The 26,050-nt window shown below is 41.9% G+C and overlaps 1 protein-coding gene across 3 annotated transcripts in view; it reads left to right on the forward strand.

Annotated features, from left to right (window-relative positions):
* DDR2 (discoidin domain receptor tyrosine kinase 2) overlaps positions 1-26,050 on the forward strand; it is a 795,992-nt gene that overhangs the window by 388,552 nt on the left and 381,390 nt on the right. For all 3 annotated transcript variants that reach the window (XM_078687193.1, XM_078687208.1, XM_078687202.1), the window contains 2 exons: positions 14,830-14,932; positions 17,110-17,293. In XM_078687193.1, the coding sequence (XP_078543319.1) occupies positions 14,830-14,932; positions 17,110-17,293 (287 nt within the window). The remainder of the gene's footprint in view (positions 1-14,829; positions 14,933-17,109; positions 17,294-26,050) is intronic.

Below are 26,050 nucleotides of genomic sequence, written 5' to 3' on the forward strand. Positions count from 1 at the left end.
ACATTGTCTGCAAACAATGCAACTTTAGCCTGACCAAAATGTATGTGCAATCCACTGATATCACGAGTTAACATAACTTTTTGAACAAATGGTAAATGAATGGAGATCAGCAAATTACATATTGGGGCACAATAGTAATGCAGCGTGCATTTTGGGGAAGCAGTACCTATAAGGACAAGTCATAGAAACATCGAACAACTACTCATAGTGCGAACATTGAAAACATTTCCAGAAGTGCAAACAGAATTTGGACTCAAGTCAAGTCAAGTCAATCCACTTTATTCAATTAATTAAAATACATTTAAGCAAATTTAGACAAATCCACAATTAACAACATTTTTATATATTCATACAACATTATTAAATATCCGTAAAATAACCAAAATAGTTAAAAATTTAAAAACCAAGCTATAATCAGTCGAGTGGTTAAACAATTGATAATCTGACACATCTTTTTTGTTTAATTCGCATAGCAGCAACAAGAAAGCTAGCAATGGCAAACATATCCCTGGGGTTACTCAACATTTGAAGGTGGAGTAGGGCAGGTCTAATTTGCAAAAAACCCTTGCCCATCAATATAGGGATTAAAAACTTCCTGCGGATTACATTAAAAAAGTCACAGAACATCATAAAGTGCATAGTATCTTCTACAGAATAGTTATCACATTTGCAGGGAGCTGCATTCCTTCAGGTTTAAACCACACAGGAAACTCACCCGAGTGAAGTGGATCAAGTTAAAACGGAACCTGGTCAATAACCAGCGATGAAAGGCCCTGTTCACCAGTTTACGATAGGGTTCAATTAACAGAGTAGATTTGGTTAAAAAATGAGCCCTAACTAGGGGCTTCTTCATTTCCTGTTCTTCCCGTTCCAATATCAGTACATTCGTAAAGTGCATTTTGACCCACTTCACATCCTCCTTACAAATTCTGTCTGGTGTTACAAATAGTTCATGTGCTTAACTTAAAACAACCACTTAATTTTACTAGCTCCATCCAGCTTGACACAATCCCGAAGGATTTGATGATTCAGGGTCAATTCTGGATTAAGCCGGGTTTTAAGCCAGCACAATAATGGGACTGTACTCAAAATGTCCGAAACATAACCCTGCCCTAGTTCTTGATGTATTTGATTAAGTTGGGGCTGACTGGGGTACAGACAAAACAATACGCAAGAATTTATTTTCAACATTCTGCAACGCCTCCTGCTGTCTAAAACCCCATATAGAGGAACCATAGGAGGCAACGGCAAGGCACTTTGAGCAATATACCTTAAGGATAGCTTCCACCGGCCTGGCCCCCAGGCGCTGGGCAAACCCTAGCAAAGATGATGTAGATCTAGAGACAGCATTTTTAAAAATTTTCACTTGGACTCCATCCCGCACAATTCTGGAACTATCAACGGTTGGCTCACTGTATTAAAAAAACTCTCAGGTCCACAACCCATTAAACTATCATAATCTAGTCTATTCGATAACCTGAGACACCTACAAAGGGGTGGTTTCAGGGCTATATAGGATCATAGCAGGTTTCACTTTCTCAAGCGCCACAGCCATGCTATTGAATGAGTGGTGGTCACATAAGTTACAAATTGACTACATGCATGAAGAATGGCACAAGTTATTGGTGAGACATGATAAATATCTTAGGGAGGCTGTCCTGAAATTTGCCTACTACAAAATTTTACTCCGCTGTCACTGGTGTCCAAAAATGCTAAGACCTGCATGTATATATATCCAAGAGTAGTGTGACTAATCGGTGTGTGACATAGTACACTTAGGGCCTTGCTTAGAGTTCAGCGGATGGCATACTTCGTCAAAACATAAAGGATAGCCTGTCTGCTATACTTCAAATGCCATTGGCTATAATGCACTTGTGCTATGGCAGACGGGACATCCCCCACTTTAATTATGGAGTATCCCGTCTGCCAAACTCTAAATAATGCCCATAGTGTGGGGGTGCAGAAAGTTGCAACAGTGTTGGGCAGAGGTATGAAGGGTTATGAATGACACTGAGGACATCACAGGTCCTCCGGTGGGTTAGACAGTATTATTGCATGGTACATCAATGTTCCCATGGATTACTTACCACTGTAAAAGATGGTGTTCGACCTCAGAGCTAAACTCTGTATATTGAGGTTATCGAGGACAAGCAACTGACCGACAAAAGAGACTTTGGTGCAAGAAATGTTCAATATGGCATCTTATGGAAAAGCGGAGTAGTTTGACGAGGTACGGGGCAGCTTTACCTGGGTGTAAGGAGGGAGTCAAATTCAACTCCAACCTGCCTTTCAAACCTCAGGTTAGAGCTGTGTTAGCCAGCTGGTTCCTCACACTGAAACATATCAGAAAGATGCTCCATCTGATTCCTGAGGAAAATCGGAAATCCATCATTCATGACTTGGTAACCATAAAGTTGGATTAGGCCAATAGCCTTTATTTAGGTCTGCCATCGTATCTGCTATACCACCTGCAGATCTTTCAGAACACTGCAGCCCAGTTGAATCTGAAGATCTGGGCTCAATCAGCTGTCATGGCCTCCTGGCGCAGTTTGCATTGGCGGCCCATGGCTACCCGCATCAAATTCAAAGCTCGAATATATGCTTTCAGAGCTTGCAAGCAAATAGGCCCTTTATGTTTAAGAAGAAGACTGCATCCCTACCGACAGGGGAGATCACTGCGCTCCAATGGACAAAATTGTTTGCGGGTTCCTGTGGGCTGTAAGGCAAGAAGAGGTGGTCGCTCCTTTTCTTTTTGACCGCCTAACTCTGGAACTCATTGCCTTCGACTCTTCGCTTCAGGCCTACCGAGACAGTCTTTCATAGGCTTCTGAAGAATGATCTCTTAGGACTATCCCGTCCTTTGTAAAATTAAAAAACCTCCTAAAAGACCTCTACCTCAACCGTGCCTTCCCGGACAGGTAACCAGCACTAAAGGGCTCATGCCTGCATTCCGCAGCATCTTGACACTTGTCACCATAATCTTACTCCTCCTAGCATCCTTTCACCCCTCCATGCTCCCCCCTCCCTGAAATGAGTTCTGCGCAAGACATTTGTGCACTCTGTGAGGCTCTCTGGACTGTCCTGCCTTGCCTCTATGTTGATCTACACGCTGGGATTTCCGAACCGATATGATTACCGATGATTATTTGAGATTCCTGTACTATAACTGCTTTAAAGCGCTCCGATACCCTCTGGTCTGGCTAGCGCTATATAAAAATCCTAAAATAAAAAAATCTCTTTGATGTATGGGCCTCCTGTTCTCTGGTTTGATTAGTTCCCTGTTCCACTTTGAAATCGCTAGTGCTGGGACGCCTCTTCAGATGCAGCTGCCTGCTTTATATATGTTATTATATTGTATTGTATTGTAAAGGGTATGTATATTGTATAGGGGACCTGGGATACATAGCAAATGCTATCTCTGGAGATGAATGGCGGGGGAGAACGGGAGGTAAGAGTGAGAGAAGCAGATGCCTGTTAGGAGACCCAGGCATTTATCTTGCTCTTTGGGTCCTTTTATTAGCTCTACCCCTTTATATATTTTCCTTGATACTGTTCTTCTGTTCTCCTTTGTGGATATGTATACAGAACTTGAACCCAGGGAGTGTTACTGCAATAGGTACGTTGAGGGGGTACATTTATGTTTAAGACTTCTTCAAGACAAGTTTTATTTCCTTTTCTTTAATAACAATTTGTAATTATTAAATGTGTACGATAAATAATTGTTAGGGTTTAATATTTTTGATGAAAATTACTAATAAAAAATCATTAAAACAGGAGACAATGAGCCAGAGGATGCACAGATAAACACAAAAGATTTGGGACCCGTTATGGGACTATTTCAATTTTTCGAACATATAAATAACACTAAAACACTAACAGATATAGTTGAAGGCAAAGCTGGCGAAATGTATTTCATTCCCTTTTGTAATGCTATAAATGGTGATTCTCATGTCATGCCTAAATCTACCCAGTGGTTTATAAATGTAATAAAATCTGCTTGATAAAAACAATAAGCAATCCTCTAAATGTCTTCAGGTTTGAGGGAGGGCACTAACCTCTAACAGTCAGTCGTTGTTCCAGACACTCTTCATGCCACTTATTCCAGGGTTCCCAGGGTGAAGAGTAACCCAAGCTGCATTGCGGTAACCCAGGTCCAGCACAGCAAATACATCCATAGCCTAGAGCTTAGTCAGGACATATCTTCATGGATCCTCATTTCAACCATGCCTCAAACAGGAGCACTTTAAATAAAAACATTATTGTTGCACAACTGATTGGACCTCACTAGTTTTAACCTTTCCTGTTACCACTGTGATGTACATCTGAAGAACTATCTAGTCATTATCCCAAAAGTACCTGATGGTTGAGGAAGGTATATGGGTCTGAGACCAATGAGCTCATAAGCAGGGTGCAGCAAGAGCAGACCACTGGGAGCTATTCAGAATTTAAGAATATTTGACTGGCCCATATCTGGTCAATGGCTTGCCGGAGTAAAATGTTTTGATGGCACAGACAAGTACTGGACCGGTTTTAAATAGAGACCAGAGTACGTCCAACGCTAGAAAGGTAGTTAAAATGGTGCTGGAATAAGAACGACCAAGTGGACATTAAGCGAGGCTTAGATAACAGCTGTGATGTAATGCAGGGTTCTGGGCCTTGAGTGCTAAGTGTGCCTAAATGTGCCGTAATGTTGTATAACGTACTACTAGCTCATAATGGACGTATGTATTGTGCTGTGGATGAGAAAAATAAAAAACTATTTAAAAAAAAAAAAAATCGTGCTGGAACAAAGGGTGAACAGACCTAGCGAAGAGTACAGTACTGTGAGAGAAAGAGAGAACTACATTCTCTCTCTCTGGATCTATATGTATCTAATGCTAGAGATACTGGCCAGCATCCATGAACACTCAAGTATGAGTACACAAATCTGCAAATCATAAATTCAGCCGACCCAAAATAGAGAGAGTGTGTGTGCAGGCTTACATCTTTTACAGTTCAGCAAAAAAGGTAGGCACAAACTTGAAAAGAAAATAAGGATTTCCAAGGAGGCATGGCAGATTCACCAGGACACAAAGGATGAAGCCAGAGATGGCCACAGGGTGTGGACTGAGCTCCCACAATCCAGACATCCTGAAAGTGGATCAACCTACATCTGAAACAAAGTCTATTTCAATTACAAAACAGGTTGTGGTTTAAGCAAGGCTTAGGTCGTGTGGAATATATGAAGTTACAACGCATGCAATTACAACGAATGCTTTTACAATGCACTCTTTACATCGCAACTACCATTACATTGCATGATTTTACAATGCATGCCATTACAATGAATTTTTAAAAACTACCATTACAACGCATACCATCACAACTCATAATACTTTTAGGACAACAGTAGGGTAAGTGTTGGATGGTGTTGGGGTAAAAGTTACCAAGTGTTGGATAGTGTAGAGGTACAAACTACTATTCCCACTCCAGTGAGTGCAACAGTAGGGAAGTGCAGGATAGTGTAGGGGTAACAATTACTATTCCCATGTACCCCAAAACCCATACCAAACATAATACAAAAGAAATTTCCATTACTTAGCTTATAATGCGCTGTAATGGCATGCGTTGTAATGTTATGCATTGTAATGGCATGCGTTGTAGTGACATGCATTGTAATGGCATGCATTGTAACGGCATGCGATGTAAAGGTAGTTGCATTGTAAATGTAGGTCGTTGTAATGACTGCATTGTAATGGATGTTTCCGGTCTAGTGTTCAAGCAAGGCTCAAAGATAAGGGTGTTTTGCAGCCAAAACCAGACAGGGTTAACGCTGCTATGGCACCTCCATGGCACAGCCCCTCAAGTTATTTGAGTGAGAAGAAATCCTGCAAGCCTTTACTTGTGCAGGGGGCCCACACTTATGTGTAGGCCTACTGTGTTCTTGCATAGGAATCTACAGAGTCCACACCTTGCCTTAATGCACACCACACATGAACCCAAATACTCAGGCATGTTCTCTGATAGGCAGCCCCAAACATACGTGCTAGGGGAGTGAAGGACCCCATGAATTAGTACACTTTTGGGGATACCCTGGCTTCTAGATACAGTAGAGTTCCCTTAGCAGAAAACAACAGTTTACAACTTCATAACCTGAAAGTTAAAAAATCTGATACTGTTATCTGTGGTAGTTCTAGAGATTTCACAGACGGGGAGGTATTAGGAGAGAGTGATGAGTTCCCTGAAAAAAAGAACACGTGGTAGGACACACAGAGCACCTAGAACTCTACTACTACTGGTAATAATAATAATAATAATAATAATAATATTAACTTATTTTCACATTTTGCTGCACATCCCATGGTTCCTGTTTCTAAGCAATTTACAGGTGCAAAGAGGTGTTACTGTTACTCCATGTAGTGATTCTTAGTTTACCCACTATGGAAGAATGGAAGGTAGTCTGTTATAATTCAGACTCTTAACCTGAGGAAGTCGAGAGGAAGTCGAGTGCGTAGAGTTGTTGGCGGTGGATCCAACAAGAAACGAGTAACGAGCAACGGGCTGCCAAGCAAAGTAATCCGAGGACAAATACGGACAAACCTCGGAGCTAACAGCGGAGCTATAGCCGCCGCTCCTGCCACCGCCGCCCCTTGTTAGAACTGCGGCAGTGGAGCGGCAGTGGAGCGGAGCGTGGAGAAGAGAGCACGTCTCCCCCCGGCAGCCAGGCAGCCAGGTACGTCCGGCCAAGCTTCCCCTTCTGCTGCGGTCGGAGCCGCAGCGAGAGTTTTCTCGGCGGAGTAAACATCCAAACTGAAAGACCTCAGTCGCCCCCCCACTGCCCTGGTTCACTGGCCCGTTTTTACTGGAGGTGGGTAGTGAAGATCAACAACCACTAAGTGCACAAGGATACAAACAGCGAGACTGCAAGGGGTCGCAGCCTGGCAGGGACCGGAGAGTAAAGCCCCCTACTGGCGGTCGGTGTCACGGGCAGTGTAACGAGGGGTTATTTGGCATCTTTTGGCGTCTTTGGTATCCTTTGGGGGTCTCCAACAGGGGGAGAGGAAGGCGAAAATCCAGTATAGCCCTCATAAAGACCCCATTGAAACGTTATTGTTGGCAGGCGCTCCAGAGGCAGAGCTAGTGGCAGGAGCAGACAGGAGCCACATAAGCCTCCTTTCAACAATCTTGATCTAACAGCAGCATATAATAGCTGCACATCACATCACATCACAGGTGACCGGGTGATCAGGCTGAGTTGCAGTTTTGGAATATTCGCTTCAACGGTGCTGAGCCTTGTATCCACACTGCCCCAAGAAAAAGCAAAGATCACTATAGTATCACTATAGTATTACATCACAGTCCTACTGCCAGATCTAGCCCTCGCCCTCGCCCTCTTCCCGACGGCAGCTGCCCTAAACCAGGGGTAGACGGGCTTGGGAGGGCAAGAGTGAGCTGAAGGGGAGGACCAATGTCAGGCTGTATAAAGGCTGTAGAGTGATCATCTGAACTCTACCACTTTTTACCTCACTTTTGGCCACCACTAATCAATTTCTTAAGTTTGGGAGCGTAGCCCTAAGTGATATATTGGCATCAAAGCAACCAGGGATGCGTTCTGGGAAGATAAGATCATCAGGCACCCAGACCAAAAAGACACGCAAAACCCAAGCACTCAAGGTACAAAAAAATATTAAAGCACAGACAAAGGGATTAAAGCAAACTCAAACTCTAATCTCACCAATTGCACGGATGTTTGAAAAGTCAACAAAAATACCACAGAAATTTGAATTCCTGACCGACGCTACTGGGGTTTTAATGTCAATGGAATCAGACACATCCAAACATCAATTACAAACCCCAATTGAACCATCAAGACTCCCCGTGGAAAAAGGTATTGACATAGAAGATTCAGCGAATGGAAACATTTTAAACAAAGAAATGAAACTTAAGAGCGGAGCAAGTGAAACATTGAACCTAGACAGAGACCTAATATATCATACTACAATGCATGAATCACAGCTAAACGACGCAGAGTCAACGGGCATGGTTAAAAGAGAGATCGAAGAGCCAATACTAACTACTCCTATGCGTCAACAACCCACAGACTTGAAAAGGCCAATTCCATTAGAGATTAATGTGAACATTACAACTAAGAGGAAACTTCATGAAACAAGCAATAAGGTCACCGACAGCACGACAGCACTGGCAGTAGATTCTTCACAATCAAACAAGTTTGAATGGGAACCTAGAAATACTGTACGGGAAACGTTACTACAATCATCAGCGGAGGTCGAAGTTGGTAAAACTAAAAAACGGAAAATGCTTGAATTAAGAAACCACGACTTGGATATATCAAAAAACCATGTGGTAGAATCTACATCGATAAAAATTCTTGAAAGCAATAACTCAACTCACAGGGAAAGGGAGCAAATCTGTGTGACCCCTAAAAACGGGGATTTGACTTGTCCAATTAAAGATCATAACCCCACAAGAGAGATAAAGGATAAAAGTGATTCTGGAGCTACATGGGACATATTCTACCAAACGTCTACGCTAATACTAGAAGCACTGACATATCAGTCATATAAAATGGATACACAAATTGACATACTTGGAGTAATGGCTAATGCAGTTTCCGGAATAGACAGAAAGTTGTCGGCGCTGAACTGCTTAATAATTAAAGCCCAAGAACATGCAGCAACTAACTACTCGGAGTGTCCCTGTGAACCAATCATAAATAAACTTTCAACCATACCCGAGGTAGTAAACACCATATTGGAAGATGTAAAAGATCTAATTCCTAATAAAAACACAGGCAAAATAGTCGGAGCAGGTCAAACCACACAGCCCGCTGAAGATCATAACATTATTCAAACAACAAAAAAAACTAATTTTGAAGAGGTAAATATACCAAAACTTCAAGGAAAAACAGTAGGGCAGAATGTGGAAACCGAATCACCACCCGCAGGCACGCAAAAGCTTTATGGACAAACAATTGCAGAAAAGGAAAAAATCAATTGCCAAGGATATAAACTCTCAAAGAGACAAAGGAAAAAAATCCGTAAGGCCAGAAATAAGCTAAGAAATCAAAACACTGTAAATGTATACCCTCCATCAGAAGAATCCCAGGATTCCGATCCGGAAGACTTAATCGAAGAAGAACCAGCTCTGACAAAAAGTGAGATGGAGGAGATCCAGCTTGATACCGTGGGCAAGAGCGTAAAAGGTGAAAAATATTATGATATCTTTAATAATCAGACCGATAAACAGACTGAAAACAAGCCAAATACCCTCACTGAAACCAAACCGAATGATAATGTGGCCAAAATAATCGGTGGAAATTTACCCCTTGGGAAAAAAATGCAGACACACAATAACCAGAATGTATCTCAGGAACCTATAGTAAGTAATACTCAAAATGGAAAGGGATGTATAGCCTGGAATTATCCATGCAATATACATAGTGACTCTAGTGATACTCAAATTGCGCTATCTGAAGTTGAGCCTAACATCTCATTAAACGGAAGAAACAACCGCTCAGGTTTAAGGATACGGAGAACAGTTTGTCAAGAAAAAATCAACTCACTGAATGATCCTACAAATTCCATCCAAAGGGAAGATTACCGACCTGGTATTGGAAATCAACCAGAAGGCACTGCAACTGGTGCAGAAACAACAAGCAAAAAGAGGTATATTGGAGATTATCACAGTAACCATGAGGAATTAACAGTTACAAGGACTGGAGAAGATAAACAAACTATCTGTAAAACTATGCAAAATAAAAGCGAAAACAAGATGGTATCAACGAATTCAAAGAAATTGGTACAAATAATATTTACACCAGTATACAACTCAAGAGGTTCTATTGATATTCTGAATAGAGGGAATATCTTACAACTATTCAAATCGATTCCTGAGCTAGAAAAAATAACATCAAAAGACATTGAGTCGGTAGGATTTGCACATAATATGGACGGCTCTCGGCCACACACAGTCCTAACGGTCAACACCCCTCGTCTAGCGGAGCATATTATAAAACAGCAAGAAATTTTCGATGGTTGGGGGATCAAAATTGCTCATCCACCTTCCAAACCTTACCCGAGTCCGTTTAAAAAGGATCTCCCAAAAAACGCCTGTAAGGAAGTAACAGGCCTCCCAGTATATTCAATATTAAAAAACCCACAGGGTAGATCACACCAGATTAATAAGGAGAGCCCGGAAGAAATAAAACTGGTAGAACCTCGGCAAATAAATGAGAGTTGGATACGGAATGCTCTGCATGATCTCTGACCGGGTAATAACCATAACAAACTGAAGGAACGGAGAGATCATCGGCAGCCGGTAACCATATGTTCATGGAACATCAATGGACTGGGAAAAAAAATCCAAAACGCCGGAATAGAATCCCTGTCAAATATCTATCAAATCATATGTTTGCAAGAGACATGGAACACGTAAGCTTTCTTCTTACAAGGTTATAAAGGATTCTATGTACCAGCCATCAAATATACCAAGTTTGGACGCCCATGTGGGGGCCTGGCAATATTTATTGGGATGGACCTCAAAATCAACCATGAACAGCTGGATACCAATAACGCAAATATACAAGCTGTTAAGATAACAATGGGGCATGACGAGCTAAAAAACAGGATTAACTTACTAATACTTAATATTTATATTCCACCAAATCAGGCATCACGCAAGAACACAAGTTTTGAACTAGTAACATTCCTGCTGGAACAACTAATGATTGATCCGACTGTCAGTATTCTAGCCACAGGGGATTTTAATATTAACTTGCTGATTAACATGACACGGAATGATTTGGTTCACTCTCAAAACTATGAACGGTCCATCCCGGAACAATCATTTGATCAAAGTCCAATTCCCAAAGGAAATTCAATTGGGAAAAACCTACTGATGGACTTGGAGGCAATAGGACTACGTGCTCTAAATGGAAGGTTCCCAACGGATCAAACACCTGGCTGGTCATTTCACAACCACGAATCCAAATCAAGAATTGACTTTACATTAATGTCATTAGACATGTTTGATAAAATTGGTTCCTATCGACTCAATAAGCGAATCGACAGTGATCACAGCCAGCAAATAGTGGAATTGTGTTTTGATTTCTCCAGACATCAAAGTTATTTAACCACACGAGGACAGATTACGTCAATTAATCTTAAGAAAGTCATCTGGAAACCGGATAAAAAATATGTTGTGGAAAAAAGGGCCCAAAAATTGGCAGTTGAATGTTTTGAGAAGCAAGCAACGCAGGCAGCAATACTATGTTGGGAACAATTCACTGAAAAGGCAGTAGAGTTGGATAATGAAAACACGACTAGTAAGAAATCGAAATTCAGGGAAAAAAAAATAAAAAATGATAACAAAATCAATCTTCCCTACACTATTAAAAAAGTGTGGCGGACCCGTAACAAGTTGAGGAAACAACTTACCAAGATGCCGGATAATGAAGACGTTAGGATACAACTCAGAAATACGAATAGTAATTTGAGGAAATTAATATGGTCTGATTGCGGCATTTAGAACCCTACAAAAGAATCTATCTGCACTGTCACACGGGCCACTGTTAAAAATCATAGCTGCCAAACTACTACCATCCTTAACATACGGTGCTGAAGTGCTAAATGGGAAGGATGCTGTGCTCATCAACAATGCTATAGCAAAAACCTATAAAATATTATTTACCCTACCATGTAACGCCTCACAAGCGCAAATAAGGATGGAATTCGGTATGAACAATCAGCTATATGCCCGGCAAGGCCAAATATTAGAAGTTTGGAATAGAGTAAAAAATGATCAGGTGAATCAATTGTCTATAGCTTTGTGGAGAGAGGTTAAAGACAACGAGAAACTGCAAGCGTGGAAATACCTAAACAACGCAAAAGAAGAGTTTGGAATATCAGCAATCTGGGAAAACACAATAACGCAGGAAAGCTTTAAAAAAACAATCAATAATCTGGTTACTCACCTATCGCTGCTAAAAGACAAAGCTTTATTAGTAAAACGTAAGCACTCATGGCCAATCATAAACGGCTACAAAAAAAAACAAGTCCAAGCTTACCTCCATACGGCATGGTCAGTCCAAAGTAAGCGAACATTTATAGGAGCACGCTTTGGTCTATGGCCAAGTTTGTGTCATCTTCCACCCTGGAAATCAAACGAGGGCCATACGTTATGCAGACTTTGTAAGGGGGGAAAAGAAGACATTGTGCACTTGGTATGTCTGTGCCCTGCCATAGCCTCAGAAAGGAGACTAATCCTCAGGAGGTTGTTTAATGCACGAGATATAAGAACCTGTAGACAAGCAATAATGGCGTGTCTAAGCCCGAATGACCTACCAATGAATGTTGCTTTTGTAAATTTTTTAAATGTGATTGCCAAAGGTCTTAAGGAAAATTTTATCTAGTTTTATTAGTTTTTTTTTTTTTATGACATTTACTATTTGCACGATGTATAAATGTGTATTGATGCTGATACTTTCTCTAAGGTCACATTTTTGTAAGATTTTAACTAATCAAACAAATAAACAAACTTGAAACTTGAAACTTGACTCTTAACCTGATTACCACGTTTCAGTGGTGAGCAGATAAGCCATCTTGCCGGCTAACCATTGCAGTCCTGAGACAGCCAAGAGATGTAGCATAGCCCTTAATTTGCTAAGAAAGTAAGTGCCAGGGCCTAAGGTATTTCACGGGAGGCTACTGCAGTTTGCGCTGCCTCATGCTAGTGGTACGTTTATCTACTTACCTACACACTCCAACACGTGACAATGAGTGGACTATTCATTGTCACCCAAAGCTGTAAGAATGGCCTGGGCAAGGTATTATTATTGTAATGTTAAATCATTTTAAAATAATCTCTGCTTAAAAATGAATGCACAGCACCACCTTATGGTGAACTACTAAGTTGTGAAATTAGTGCCGGTGCTGGGCACTGAAAAACACCACACAAATTAAGCACTGCATAGTTGGATCTCTGACTATTGCGGAGAAATGAAGAAGGATAAGAATGGAAGAAATGAAAGAAATGTGCTTTTGTGAGGGCAGAGCCGAGAATACTGGACATATGTGTGACAGTGCCTTCAGAAAGATTGCTGAGAAACTAATTATGTTGAGATGGTGTGGAAAGATAGGCAACCGATGATGATCACCAAAGGGTTTTAGAAAAGGGAAGTTAGGATACAGGATAATATTTGGATAGAAAGTCAGGGATAAATATTGTTTAGTAGTGGTAGAATTACCATTGATTTACAGAATTCTTGAAAAGTTACAGAGATAGAAAGCGGTTGAAGAGGAAGGGAAGGCCTAGTAATGGAGAAGAGAGGGTTAGTGGTTGTGTGATAGAAGCGGTGATATGGAGTGCCTTTTCATTAGATTTGTTAATCCAGTTAGTTCACTAGAAGCAAATGAAGACAACAAATACTTTTTATGGACTGATTCACTAAATTAAAGATTATGAATGGAAACATGGTGTGTTACACCAGCATGCTGCAATCTGAAATCCCTAATGAGCAGTCCAAGTCATTTGGACTTTTGCCCCTACATTACAGACATACGGTCCAATTGATGCACAGTAGTTAGATAAAAATTCATTTATGTGTTTCCTCTTCAGGGGTCTCTCAATTGAAGCCGGCTCTAGCTGTTGTTCTGTCTCCAGTACCCTGAATGGACAACACGCTTTTGTAACTAACCCAACCTCTAGGCATTGACCTTAGCTCTCATAAGAGACTTTCATGATGTGGTTTGGTACTCTTTTTGGAGTTTGTGCAAATTGCTTTTCAATTTTTCATTTCTCTTTGAGGTGAGTTGCGTAGAAGGATGTATGACGTTACAACGCATACTTTTACAACGCATACCTTTACAACGAATTTTTAAAAACTACCTTTACAACGCATTCCATTACAACTCTTTTACCTTTACAAAGCATACCATTACAACGCATACCATTACATTGCATGTATGGTAAGTATTGGATAGTGTAGGGGTAAAAGTTACTATTCTAACTCCAGGGGAGTGCAACAGTAGGGTAAGTGTTGGATAGTGTAGGGGTAAAAATTACTATTCTAACTCCAGGGGGTGTAACAGTAGGGTGAAATTACTATTCTAACTCCAGGGGGTGCAACAGTAGGGTAAGTGTTGGATAGTGTAAGGGCACTATGTGTTGTGATGGTATGCGTTGTAATGGTATGCATTGTAATGACTGCGTTGTAATGACATGCGTTGTAGTGGTATGCGTTCTAGTGTCATGCGTTGTAATGGTTGCGTTGTAATGGCATGCGATGTAATGGATGTTGCGTTGTAAAAGTTTCGTTGTAAAGGTTGTTTCCCGCGTAGAATGAGGCCTTAGCATGTTAATGAAAAAGTTTATCAAGTTTCTTTGATGTTAGTGAGCATTTTTATGAGTACAGCTTCTGCCTCTTCCTTATTTCGTGGTACATCTCTACAAGCAGCAGGATTATCGTTGAAATTGTGTCAGAGAAATAGGGCAGTTAAATAAATGCCAAAGAGATGGCCACATTTGCCGTTGTGGAACTTGTAGCTGGTACTCGCGAGAAAAAGTTTCACAACCTCATTCACAAATATTATGAGGGCTTTCTCATTCTATTTCCTGGTATGCAGGATAAAAACAGTAGCTGATTTTGCTATTTATCAGGAAATGTCTCCATTCAGTTTAATCGACATGACTGCCTTCTAGTTGTGCTGTAGCTTTATAAACTGTTGCTGATGTAGCCATCTTCTCATGCTTTGTTCTTTGTGGGTGTAGCGAGTCTCCCCATTTTTATGGCTGGGTTCTACTTTGTCTAATGATTTGTGCTTTTTGTTTTAGATGGTTTGGTCTCCTACAGTGCTCCTTCTGGGCAGCAGTACGATTCTGAAGGGAAGTTAATTTACCTGAATGATTCGATCTACGATGGAGCAGTCGGATACAGGTACTATATGGTTACTGAACCTTACAAAATCTGTCTTGAAAGTCAGATATTGTGGAAAGAGGCAACACAGGCATGTTTCCAAATTATGAACAGTGCTTGGGCATTTCAGCTGATTTGCTCTCAAGCATGGCTGCGAAGATGCCCTAGAAGGTTTGAAAGTATTTAGTGAATACACCGCATATGGCCTCAGTTTTATAATAATCAGTAACACGTCCTGTTCCTCACCCTTAGTTCCCGTCAATAAGCTGATGTGATAATATTGTTTAGCAGCACATGCTTAGTCACAAGAGACAGTGATTTGGGGCCTTCATATTATTGGAGTTCTTGCACAGTGGAGTTCTCCCTTGTTCCAACAGAGGACTATGACCAAAGGTGCAGATTAATTACGAATATCGAATATGAGAAAAAACAATATAGAGAGATCATGCTTTCATGAAATAATGTATCGTATTATGGGCTATAGGAGCGAGCTACGTACTCCTAAGATTCACTCAGTCACACAACCACGACTTTATGTATGATGAACATATGAAGTTTGAGGCCCAGCACAAGGCTGTCACTCACAGTGGCTGAAATAGGCTGAGATATGATCCCATGCTGTATGCTGTAATGGGCAGCAGAAAAATGTAAATGGCACCGCAGCAGACCAGTCGAAGGGGGCTGGCTGGAATATAAAATATATTTATTATATATATTTTTTGCAAATCAGGAGGTCTCGGCTAACGCCAGAAATAATAATAGTGACGGAGGCACTTAAAGAACCTACCTGTATTTCATGAGACACTCATGACAATCTTGCCTGTACAGGAAATATAGCCTCTCTCTTATCTTCTACACCTCCTCCTCCTCCTCACTATGTATCTCACTAATGAATCTAGCCAGTGCACTGACTGAATCTGACATGTTGAAGTTTCCTGAAACCTATTTATGATCTATAGAGTCAGGTCACCCTCTCAGCCATTAGTGTTTGCAGTCTTATGACATGAGGGACTTCCTCTTGTACCACAGAAAGAGCCCAGGATAAGGCTCACAACAGAGGGACCTGGCCCAAGGGCTGAACTCTCAATCCATAACGTTTCAGGAGAGAAGTCACTTCCTGAATCCCTGCCACTCACAATGCAAAACACTTCTCTGGGCTCTTCATGCTCCCACCCGGCCACCCTTTCTGGTCCTCCTCGCCTGCTCACTTTTGTTCTGTTTTCACCCCTGTGCCTCTGCTACTCTGCCTAATTCCATTCTCCTTATACACCTACTAAATTCCATTCATAGCCATTTCTGTGTCTCTTGCTAAAGCTTGTTTTTGTCTTTTGTCTGTTCGATATGAAGTTGAGCTACAGGTAGTTTTTCAGGGGTCCACAGCAGAGATGTTAGCAGCTAGGTAGCCTAAAGTCTGTAGAGTGTCTTGAAAATTATAGCTAGGCCTACAGAATACGCTCTCCATTCCCACCAACTTCACAGTCCATTCTCCTGTCAGTCCCCTTTCTCCGATCACTCTGCTGTTGAATCCCTTTCTCTACCTCACTTACTCATACTTTATACTAATGCTGCCTAAATAGTCCTGCACACAGCTTTAGATCACTATGTATATGAGTGGTGAGACATACTTCGTTTTGTGACCCTCAAAAACAGGCATTCTTCACAATGCATCACACCGAGGACAAGGTCCACGAGTCCTGTAATGGCTGCCACAACATGTTGTTTATGTTACAGCTAGCCAATCAAGAAGGGAGGGGTCCCTTTGGATCCCTCCATTTTCCATGTGTATTTGTAAGAAAAAAACAACAGCAATAAAAAAAGATATTTTGCCAAAATCAGGCATCTAGTGGTTACGTTTATGCTATGAGATACAAATCACATTGCGGAGGCTTTGTGATGTTTGAAAAAGTTTTTCCGATGTGTAAAATAATTGTAACATGTAACAATTTGCAAAGCAGGAAGTTGTGTTTTTCTCATATTACCATTCTGCTGAGGTAATTAACTGGACTTTGACCTTCGCACTATAGTTAAAAATCTCTGGTGTGCGTTTATTAGTACAGTTGCCCTAAATAATGTGCTATTGTGCCACAGTTATTTTCACTGCCATGGCAAACACACTATGTAGCATACGAATGCATGCTTTTCACGTATGCAGGAGGAGAGATTCATGCTCTTTTGATTTGCAACTTTTTTCTACCAAGCATGACCGAGGGACTTGGTCAGCTCACGGATGGAGTCTCTGGTCTTGATGACTTCACCCAGACCCATGAGTACCATGTATGGCCTGGCTATGACTACGTGGGATGGAGAAATGAGACTGCAGCCAACGACTACATAGAGATCATGTTCGAGTTTGACCGCATTCGGAACTTCACTACAATGAAGGTTTGGAGAAGGGGAAGAAGTGGGGCATCACATACAATACTAATTATAAGCATTGTTTGCTTGAAAGGGCTTCACTATACTTAAAAGATCATTAGCCCATCATAAACACTATTGTGGTTTAACATCAACTCTCTCTTCCATTTTCTGTAGCCTTGACTTGTGGAAATTTTGTGTGGAGACTAAAATAATAACACAATTTGGCTAGCCGACGAAGAGTTGGAGTCTGTATGGAAGGGCGATTGAGGAAGGAAGTAATGCCTTGAAGGGAAGTATCTAAAACAAAGTTAGGGATTGAATGGCTCGTGCACAGGTGAGATGGGAGTAAAGGAACCTAGAGGATGAATGTGTAGCTTTTCATACTTGTGGCATTATTTGGGTGCAGAAGGGATGAGGATAGGGAGAGGGAGAAGAGTGGGGGTATTGATTGATGAAACGCAAGAAAGGAACTCCCAAGAGAATATAAAGGGATACAGGGAGACAATACACAAAATAAGAACCTCAAGAAATGTTGCTACAGCTAGCAGGCTCTTCACTTCACAGTTAAAACATTTTCTGGTCAAATAGCTGTTATCGCCATTACAACAGATTCATTTTTTGGTAAAAAAATCAAAGCTTGAGCATATATTTCACATCTGTGTGCTGGGAAATGCTATTTCATCTTCACAAAGATGGAGCTGTGGATTAGGTAGAGTAACAAATGTGAGTTCATACTTTAAGGAATATGGACTTGTAGACTAAGCAGGGATAACAGCAAACTTACATTCCAAGATGTACACAGAAATATTTACACTGAACCTCCCTTCAAACCAGAAAAAATAATAGGTCTTTGTGAGAATTCTACCTTAAATGGATGGTTAATTCTTCATCTCTATTAATACCCAATGGGTAGTCCTACTTTGATTGTGGTGTAGTCTCAAGTATATTGGACTACGGAAATGCCTTGCTGGCCGAGGTGGGTGTAGCATTACTAAACAAATTACAGGTCATCCAAAACAGCGCTGCCAAAATGATCTTAAACATGCCAGCAGGCTCCCCTTCCCTACCTCTGCTGAAAGACCTGCATTGGCTACCGGTAAAAAAAAGGCCTATCTTTAAAATTGGCTGTCTGTCATTCAATGCGTTAAACGGACAAGGCCCGTATTATTTACAAAAGAAACTGAAAAAAACACAGTCCAGGCCGTAATCTAAGATTTGGCTCCCTACATTTGCTCCAGATCCCTCGCATACGTCTTAAACGTACAGGTGGCAAAGCCTTTTCCTATCTGGCGCCCAAGTACTGGAATAGCTTGCCTAAGGCCCTGAGGGATATTCCATCTTATGGAACCTTCAGGAAACACCTAAAGGCTTTCCTGTATTTGATGACCATAGCTCAGGCCCTCACAACCAGTGATGTGTCTCTAGGCAGCGCCGGGATGCCCCAGGGTGATTTGTGCGCTATAAAAAAACAAATAACATAACATAACATATATGTGTAAAGGTGAAGCAAACACAACTGACCTGTGAGCAAGGAGCGGTGAGCTCCAAAAACGCATCGGGCATTTATTGCTACTTATTTAAAATAAACACGTGCTGAAGGAATTGAGCTGTGGCTTGTCTTTTTCTGGTTGGAAGTGAAAAGACTGTGGAAGTGTTGGGAGCTGCTACCCCGCTACAGGCTTGCTGTCATAAAGCGGTGGGAGAATCAGCACCGACGATAATGGGATAATATATATATATATATATATATATATATATATATATATATATATATATATATATATATGTGCGCTCGCGTGTAAGGACACGGTCACACTCGCGGGGAGAAACTTAAACTCGCCTTTCTTGCCACAGCGTGCTTGAATAGCATATATATATATATATATATATATATATATGTATATGTATATATATATATATATATATATATATATATATATATATATATATATATATATATGTATATATACACACACACAAGGCTTAATAAATTGGGGGATACATTCAGTGATTTCAGGTAACTTCTAATCAGGCTTACTAGAGCCCCATAGTGCAACTTAGAGGTGGACGGATCCTGTAGTCGCAAGCTGCGGTATAGAGGTAAGAGAGAAGCCATTAACCACTTAACAAGTATGCTGACTAGAAAAAGTAAAAAGACACACAATTGATGGACGTAATGCAGAATAAATCAAAACATTCACCCCCAGTCAAGAGATCTGGGTTAAATCCATCATCATTTTGCTTACCATGCCATCCCAGTTTAGACCTGGCCATATGCAAATCAGTCTTGACCCTGTGCCTCATGGGAACAGTCCAGCCCAAACTGCCAAGCCAAGTCATCCCTGGACCGGAAACAAGCATCCTAGGACCGGTTTCAGAGTTTCACCCCTCATCTGCTAGGATAGCTTGAATCCAATGGCACAGTGAGCCCGGGATACACGTCTGGGCATACCCGGCGCATTTTGGGCGATAAAGCAAAAGGCACAGTTGATGGACGGAATGCAGAACAAATCAAAACATTCACCCCCAGTCAAGAGAGCTGGGTTACATCCACCATTCTTTTGCTCTCCACGACATGACAGTTTAGACCTAGCCATATGCAAGTCAGTCTTGACCCTGTGCCTTATGGGAACAGAGCACAGTCCCGGGCACACGTGGTGAGGGTATAACTGGTATGAGAGTCTCGTTTGGATCACAATTGCAACGGTCGACACCAGTGTAATGTTGAAGAGTTATTTTAATGAAGCAACAACTGAATTGGAACAAACAGCCAGCCGACACGTGTTTCGTCACTAGGAATTGTCCTGTGACTCTTCAGGGCTATGTGGCGTTTGTGATGAAAGAGAAAGTGAGGTCCCACAGACCCGGTGATAATTCCAACCCAGCCTGGGGTACGTGGTGGTCTGGATAGCGAATGTTGAAATGGGGTGCAGAAGCACCCTGGTGGGTAGTAGACACGGTTGTAGTGCCGCGTGTGGATGATGGATGCGAGCGCGGGGGTGTGGGCCGCCGGGCGTGTAATGCCACGAGTCCTCCCTGGTCCGGAAACAAGCATTCTAATCCTAAAACCGGTTTCGGGGTTTCACCCCATATCAGCCAGGATAGCTTGAATACCATTGGGCACAGGGTCAAGACTGATTTGGATATGGCTGGCTTCAAACTGGAATGGCATGGTGAGCAACAAAACTATGGCTTTAGGTACAGATCTCTGTACTGGGATGCATGTATGAAATTGTTCTGCATTCTGTTCATCAGTTTTTTTTTTGCATTGGACTAGAAAAAGTCAGCATACATCACCCTCTAGCGCAGTTCACTTACTTTGTCAAGGGTGCCAGCCAGGCCAATATGCCTACTTCGACCTCATATACCTTCTTCTTGTGGGAGAAGGGGATCCTTGGATCTTAAAAATTCCAAGCTGGCCTTGTGTATCATAGCTATGCCTTCTTGCGGGCATCCATAACGGCACATGCCAAGCGGTTTTATCTACCAACGTCAGTGGGTGGAGACAAAGGCTGCCTTAATAGTAAATCAAATAGTCATAGCGGTTGTATCCATATATGTAATAAATAGAAAAAAGGCACACCATGAAATTATGGAATACTTGAGGTACAAATGCATTGAAAACTGTGACACTACACAAATGCTGATTTGGTCCGTCTATACTATTGTGGTTTGTACCTAATAAAGGGCATTTTAAACCAGCAAATAACAGATAGAGGCATGTCCTGCAAAGTCACATATTTCCATACCAGTAGCAGGAGCCCAAAGACCTGGTCAATAGTACTGACATTATTCCTAAACCAGCCTGAAAATGTGAAAGCACTTTATCAGCCTCAATCCAGTCTTAGTCTGACTAGCATCAACTTTGCATATACATTTGGTAAACTGTCAATCAATCTTAGAGGAATGTAGTCACTGAGATTAGACAAACTATCTTTCTTGAAGATGGGAGTGATTTCTGCACCCACCCACAAGTTGGGCATAGAGCCCTCCTGAGCAAATATATTAACCACAGCATGTATATATGAGCGTCACACCACATGCTCGGATATATAAAGGTTACTGTGAATTTTATCCATCAAAGTAGTTTTACTCAACTTTTTAGAGATAGCTTTCATTACTCTTTCTAGGGAGAAAGTTACAAAATCAGGACAATGAGCAGTCTCATGTAAAATGTTTAAAAAGACCATGCCTACCACAGACAGGCCTATCTTACACCCCTCATAAAGTGCAGACAATCACTAAATCCAGTTATTGGGTAGCATGTGAGTCTCTGGTGGGCTAGAGAGAGCATGGCAACAATTTTCTATGAAGCTCAAGTCTTTTGATCTAATTGCATTAAGTAAATAGGCCCACTGTTTCTCCTCACACCCTTTGTTTTGCAGCATGAATCCTTTTCTGGATTCACATGCTCTGCATTATTCCGCCATCTAGTGGTTGGGTCCAGAATTGTCTTTGGTTTTTTTTCATTTTTAGGTCTCGCCTACGCAGTGCGCAATCGCTGCTTAGGAGGGACCTCTTGGAATCACTCAGGACTTTTTGGGAAACTCGTGCATGTACTGCACTGTTCCAAATGAGCCCTCATGCATGTGTGGCATTTACCTTGCGGGAGCGAGCAGCGGCGCCAGCTGTTTGCAATTATTGCCCTCGCTCCCGCAAGGTAAACGCCATACATGGACTGAGCCTCGAAGCCTGGAACGAACGAACGCACACACGCACACATGTGGTGTTATCTAGCGGCCGGCCTCTGGTAGTTCTTTTTGCAATGTGTGTCGTGCTCTTGCAGGCTGGGATGCATTTAGCAGCGGCTGGGGACAGGATTCATAAAGCACTGTGTGTAGAGTTTATTAAAACAGCTCTATATCTACTGCCGTTGTTTCGTGTTGTGACTAGAAATAAATAAAAATGAAAACGCGAAGGGGTCGTCAACAAACCTCACCCAAAGCCTGCGGGAGGAAAGCAAAAGTGTGCAGAATTCTGAAATTGAGTTTCCCTTACACCTAGGGATGATGTGAAAATTCAGCCAATTGTTTTCCACCGACATGCGTGAAAATGCAGCCATTCGTTCTCACGCCAACATGAAATATCTTACTTTACAATCGCCCGGGACTTCTGGAACTGTACATGCAATTTATGGCGGCTCACACTAAGCATGGACCAACGGCAGACCACAGTGGCCGCCCCTCACAGCTTTGTTCCTGTAGTTTTGTGTACCAAATCACTGTGGTTGGGGTGCACTTTCGACTCCTTGTTGGGTCCTTGTTGGGTGCAAAGTGCAACGCAGATTAGAAGCTAAGCACAATGTGGAGCGGTGCACTTCCAGAAAGTTTATATTCAATAATTGCAATTCAGTCAGTTCCTTTGTTTGCGGAAAGTCTTTTTATTTCAAATACCATAGGCTTCAGCCAACGCGTTTTGTCCCAGGACAATTGGACTTCATCTGGGCATAAGATGGTCGAGTAGAGATGAAGGAACACTATGGTCGGCGTCTCAGCAGTCGGTTTCTTTAGAGTGTATGCTGGAAACACGAGATGGAACCAAGTGTTGCAGTAATGGCAAGAGTGAGCCTTGTACAAGGGACCATGTGGCCAGCGCCTCCTTGATAAGGGCCTGGTCCTTGATGAGACTTCCTCGGCATGATTCTTTCCGGGTAGAGGATTCTTGTACAAGTCTCACTCTCGCCATTACTGCAACACTCGTGTTTTATGCAATGTCGTAACCAGAGGCAAGAGAAGAGCTTCTGCTTAACACCAGAGTACCACTCCGGTCCACAAATTGCGAGGTAGGGGACATGGAGAATACCCCAAGTGCCACCACAAGTACACTCAATGTGACCCACATGATGTCTGCAACCTTTGTTTGCCAGAAGATCATTAGACAAGGACTGTGAGGTCTGCGCAGCGTTCCCGCCGAAGACACTGAGGACACTCTGAAATCAAAGACAGGCCCACTATGCCACAATTTTGCAGACAACAAAGAAAACTTCCCTGAGAGACCTGGGTTCCTCTAGGGATGAGGAAGAACATGGCGCACCAGAGGAGTCGAAGCATGAGTGGTCGGACTTCGAGGACCTACAAGGAGACTCCGAAAAAATCTAAGCTGAGAATAAGACGAGGGCTCCGAAAAAGAAAACGGAGAAGGTAAGACACCATAAAGACCCTTCGAAACCGAAGGGCCACGAACATAAGGTGCACATGGCAGCCCCGACGCCGAGCAAGAAGGTGATCGTGGGTCAGCCGCGATTAAAGGAACCCCACAGAACCCAACTGAAGGTCACCGAGGAGGGAAAATCGACAAAAACGCCGAAACCAAGGGTCGAACCCGCAAAAAAGGGCACAGCATCGTCGAAGACTAACGTTGACAAGATACTAAAATCTCCGGCCTCTGATGCCGAGAACGTCCTCCAGGTCGAAAGGAAAAGGAAAAGACTCGAGGAGGAAATGGCAACGCTCCTACAAAAGAAAAAGGAACTCAATGCCTCACTGAAGTATTTTCGAATCCCAAAGACACCGGTGGCCGACCTACAGAACGTCGATGCTCAAAAGGCAGAAGACGCCGAGGGAGAAGAAGAAGGTATCTTCGACTCCCCTCCAACCCCTGAACCACGAGGCGAAGAACCAGAGGAATATGGAGACATACCTGAAGAAGAGGAAAACTCCAAAACTTTTGAGGATATGTGGAACGACATCGACACCGAGAGCCCAGAAGAGGAAAGTTGCAGTTACCCTTCAAAAGCTTCACCTCTGGATCAAGGCAAAGAAGCCTTCAAGGAACCAGCGTCAAACAATGGGGTAACCCCCAGAGTGGAGAAAAAGTATAAACTCTCCTCAAAGGACCCTAAATAAATTCAGGGAAGTACAGTACCTGACTCAATTATTGTCACCACAGCCAGGAGTAGAGAAAATGCAGTCTCCAACACCGGGCCTCCACCAGAAAAAGAAAGTAAGAGGATGGATAGGGTGGGGAGAAGGATGAAAAAAGAGGCAGCAACACAGTGGCGTATTACTTACTCAAATTCAAAATTGCTTTGTTCGGTAACTGATAAAGTTGACCATAAAAGTTCATATACCTAAATCAACACAGTTTAAAATACCAGTTCCTATAATCATTAAAAACCATATCAAAAACGTTAAAAAATAGATTAGCGATATTTAAAAACATGTCTTAAGAATGCATTTACAGAAGCAATAATAAATTAATTGTCTAGCGACTGCAAAAAACGAAACGCTAGTTGACATTGTCTCAGACCTGATCTTTTTAAAACTGGAATGATCCACATTTTTCTAGGGTTAGAGTAAAATTTACAAAAAAACATTATATGTAATGTCGATTGGGTCGAGACATCGTCACAGGGACATTTACATAAAATTCTAGATCAATCTTTGGAGCAGGGAAACTCAAGTTTCTGTGTAAAATATTCAATCTGAACCAGGTCAACAGAAATCTCTCATAATCATTTGTTATCAGGGTAATGTACATTTGTATAGCAGTAGTAGTATAGGTCATAGAATATATTTGGATCGTGGACTTCTTTATTTCTATGGTGTTTCTGATTTTGCCCAAGTATTGTATACAAATTGCTTTAAAATCTTTCCTAGATACAGTACACAATGTATGTGGTTGTTTGTAGTATTCAGGATGGCTTAATTTGGTCAAGAATGTTCTCATATATTCTAGTCATCTTATCCGCCTGACTCCTTCCAACGCCTGGTCATCTGTTAATATATGGCGATTAAAAGCCGTCTCCTCTAAAGTCCAAACTTTATGCCATAGGAGGATAGGTTGGATCTTAATTAAGTCCTCCAGAAAGTGCATAACCAGTACTTGGTGACATATGTTGTTTGATGTACTGTCTGGGGCGCCCAGAAGTGACCTGAGAAACTTATTTTCGGCAGTTTGCAATATGTTTACGCTTGCGTAGCCCCATATTCTTGCTCCATAAGTGACAATAGCCACACACTTAGCTCTATAAATCTGTAACATTTCATTAGGGCAGCGTCTGCCTAGTTTTCTGCTGAAATTTAGCAGAGCCATCAGGGATTTGATAAATAAAAGGCTTCTGGCCTTGATTGCCTGGGACCAAAGACACGAGTGGTCAAATAAAATCCCATGATAGGAAAAGGTTATAACGGTATCTATTGGCTTGGATTGTATAAAGAGGGTTTTTGTCTTCCTTTTTAGACCAACCCCGCAATACATTGTGTAAGTTTTCGAGCAGTTGATTGTAAGTCCCAAACCTGACATATAATTAACAAACGTGTTGACAACGTTCTGTAATGAATTCGGAGTGCGGGCCATGAGGATATCATCATCCGCATACATGAATGCGGGTATGGGCCGGGACGAAGCTGCTGGTAGATCCATGCACTCCTTAACCAGAGCAGTTTTTAGGTTATTTATATAGAGTGAGAAGAGAAACGGGGCTAAGATGCACCCTTGTCTTACCCCCCTCATCACATCGAAGTGCTTGGAGCACTCACCTCCCCTTCCATATCGAACCCTGCCCTTTGCCCCTGAGTATAACTGCCTTAAAAAAGTGACTATTAGGGCATCTACTCCCATCAACCAAAGCTTCTCATGATTAACGCAGTCAAATTCCGCTGTTAAGTCCACAAAGGTTAAATATAAATTTTCCCTTTTGGCTTTTGTATACCTATCTATACAAATGTGTAGGTTTAGGCCCTGTCGATTGTACCCAAGCCTTTTCGGAAGCCGTTTTAGAGATCGCTTAAAATTGACTTCTCTTCCTCCCACAGCTGTAGTCTTTCTAGGAGGACTCGT

Source organism: Lissotriton helveticus, chromosome 1_1 (genome assembly GCF_964261635.1).
Source record: "Lissotriton helveticus chromosome 1_1, aLisHel1.1, whole genome shotgun sequence".
NCBI lineage: Eukaryota > Metazoa > Chordata > Amphibia > Caudata > Salamandridae > Lissotriton > Lissotriton helveticus.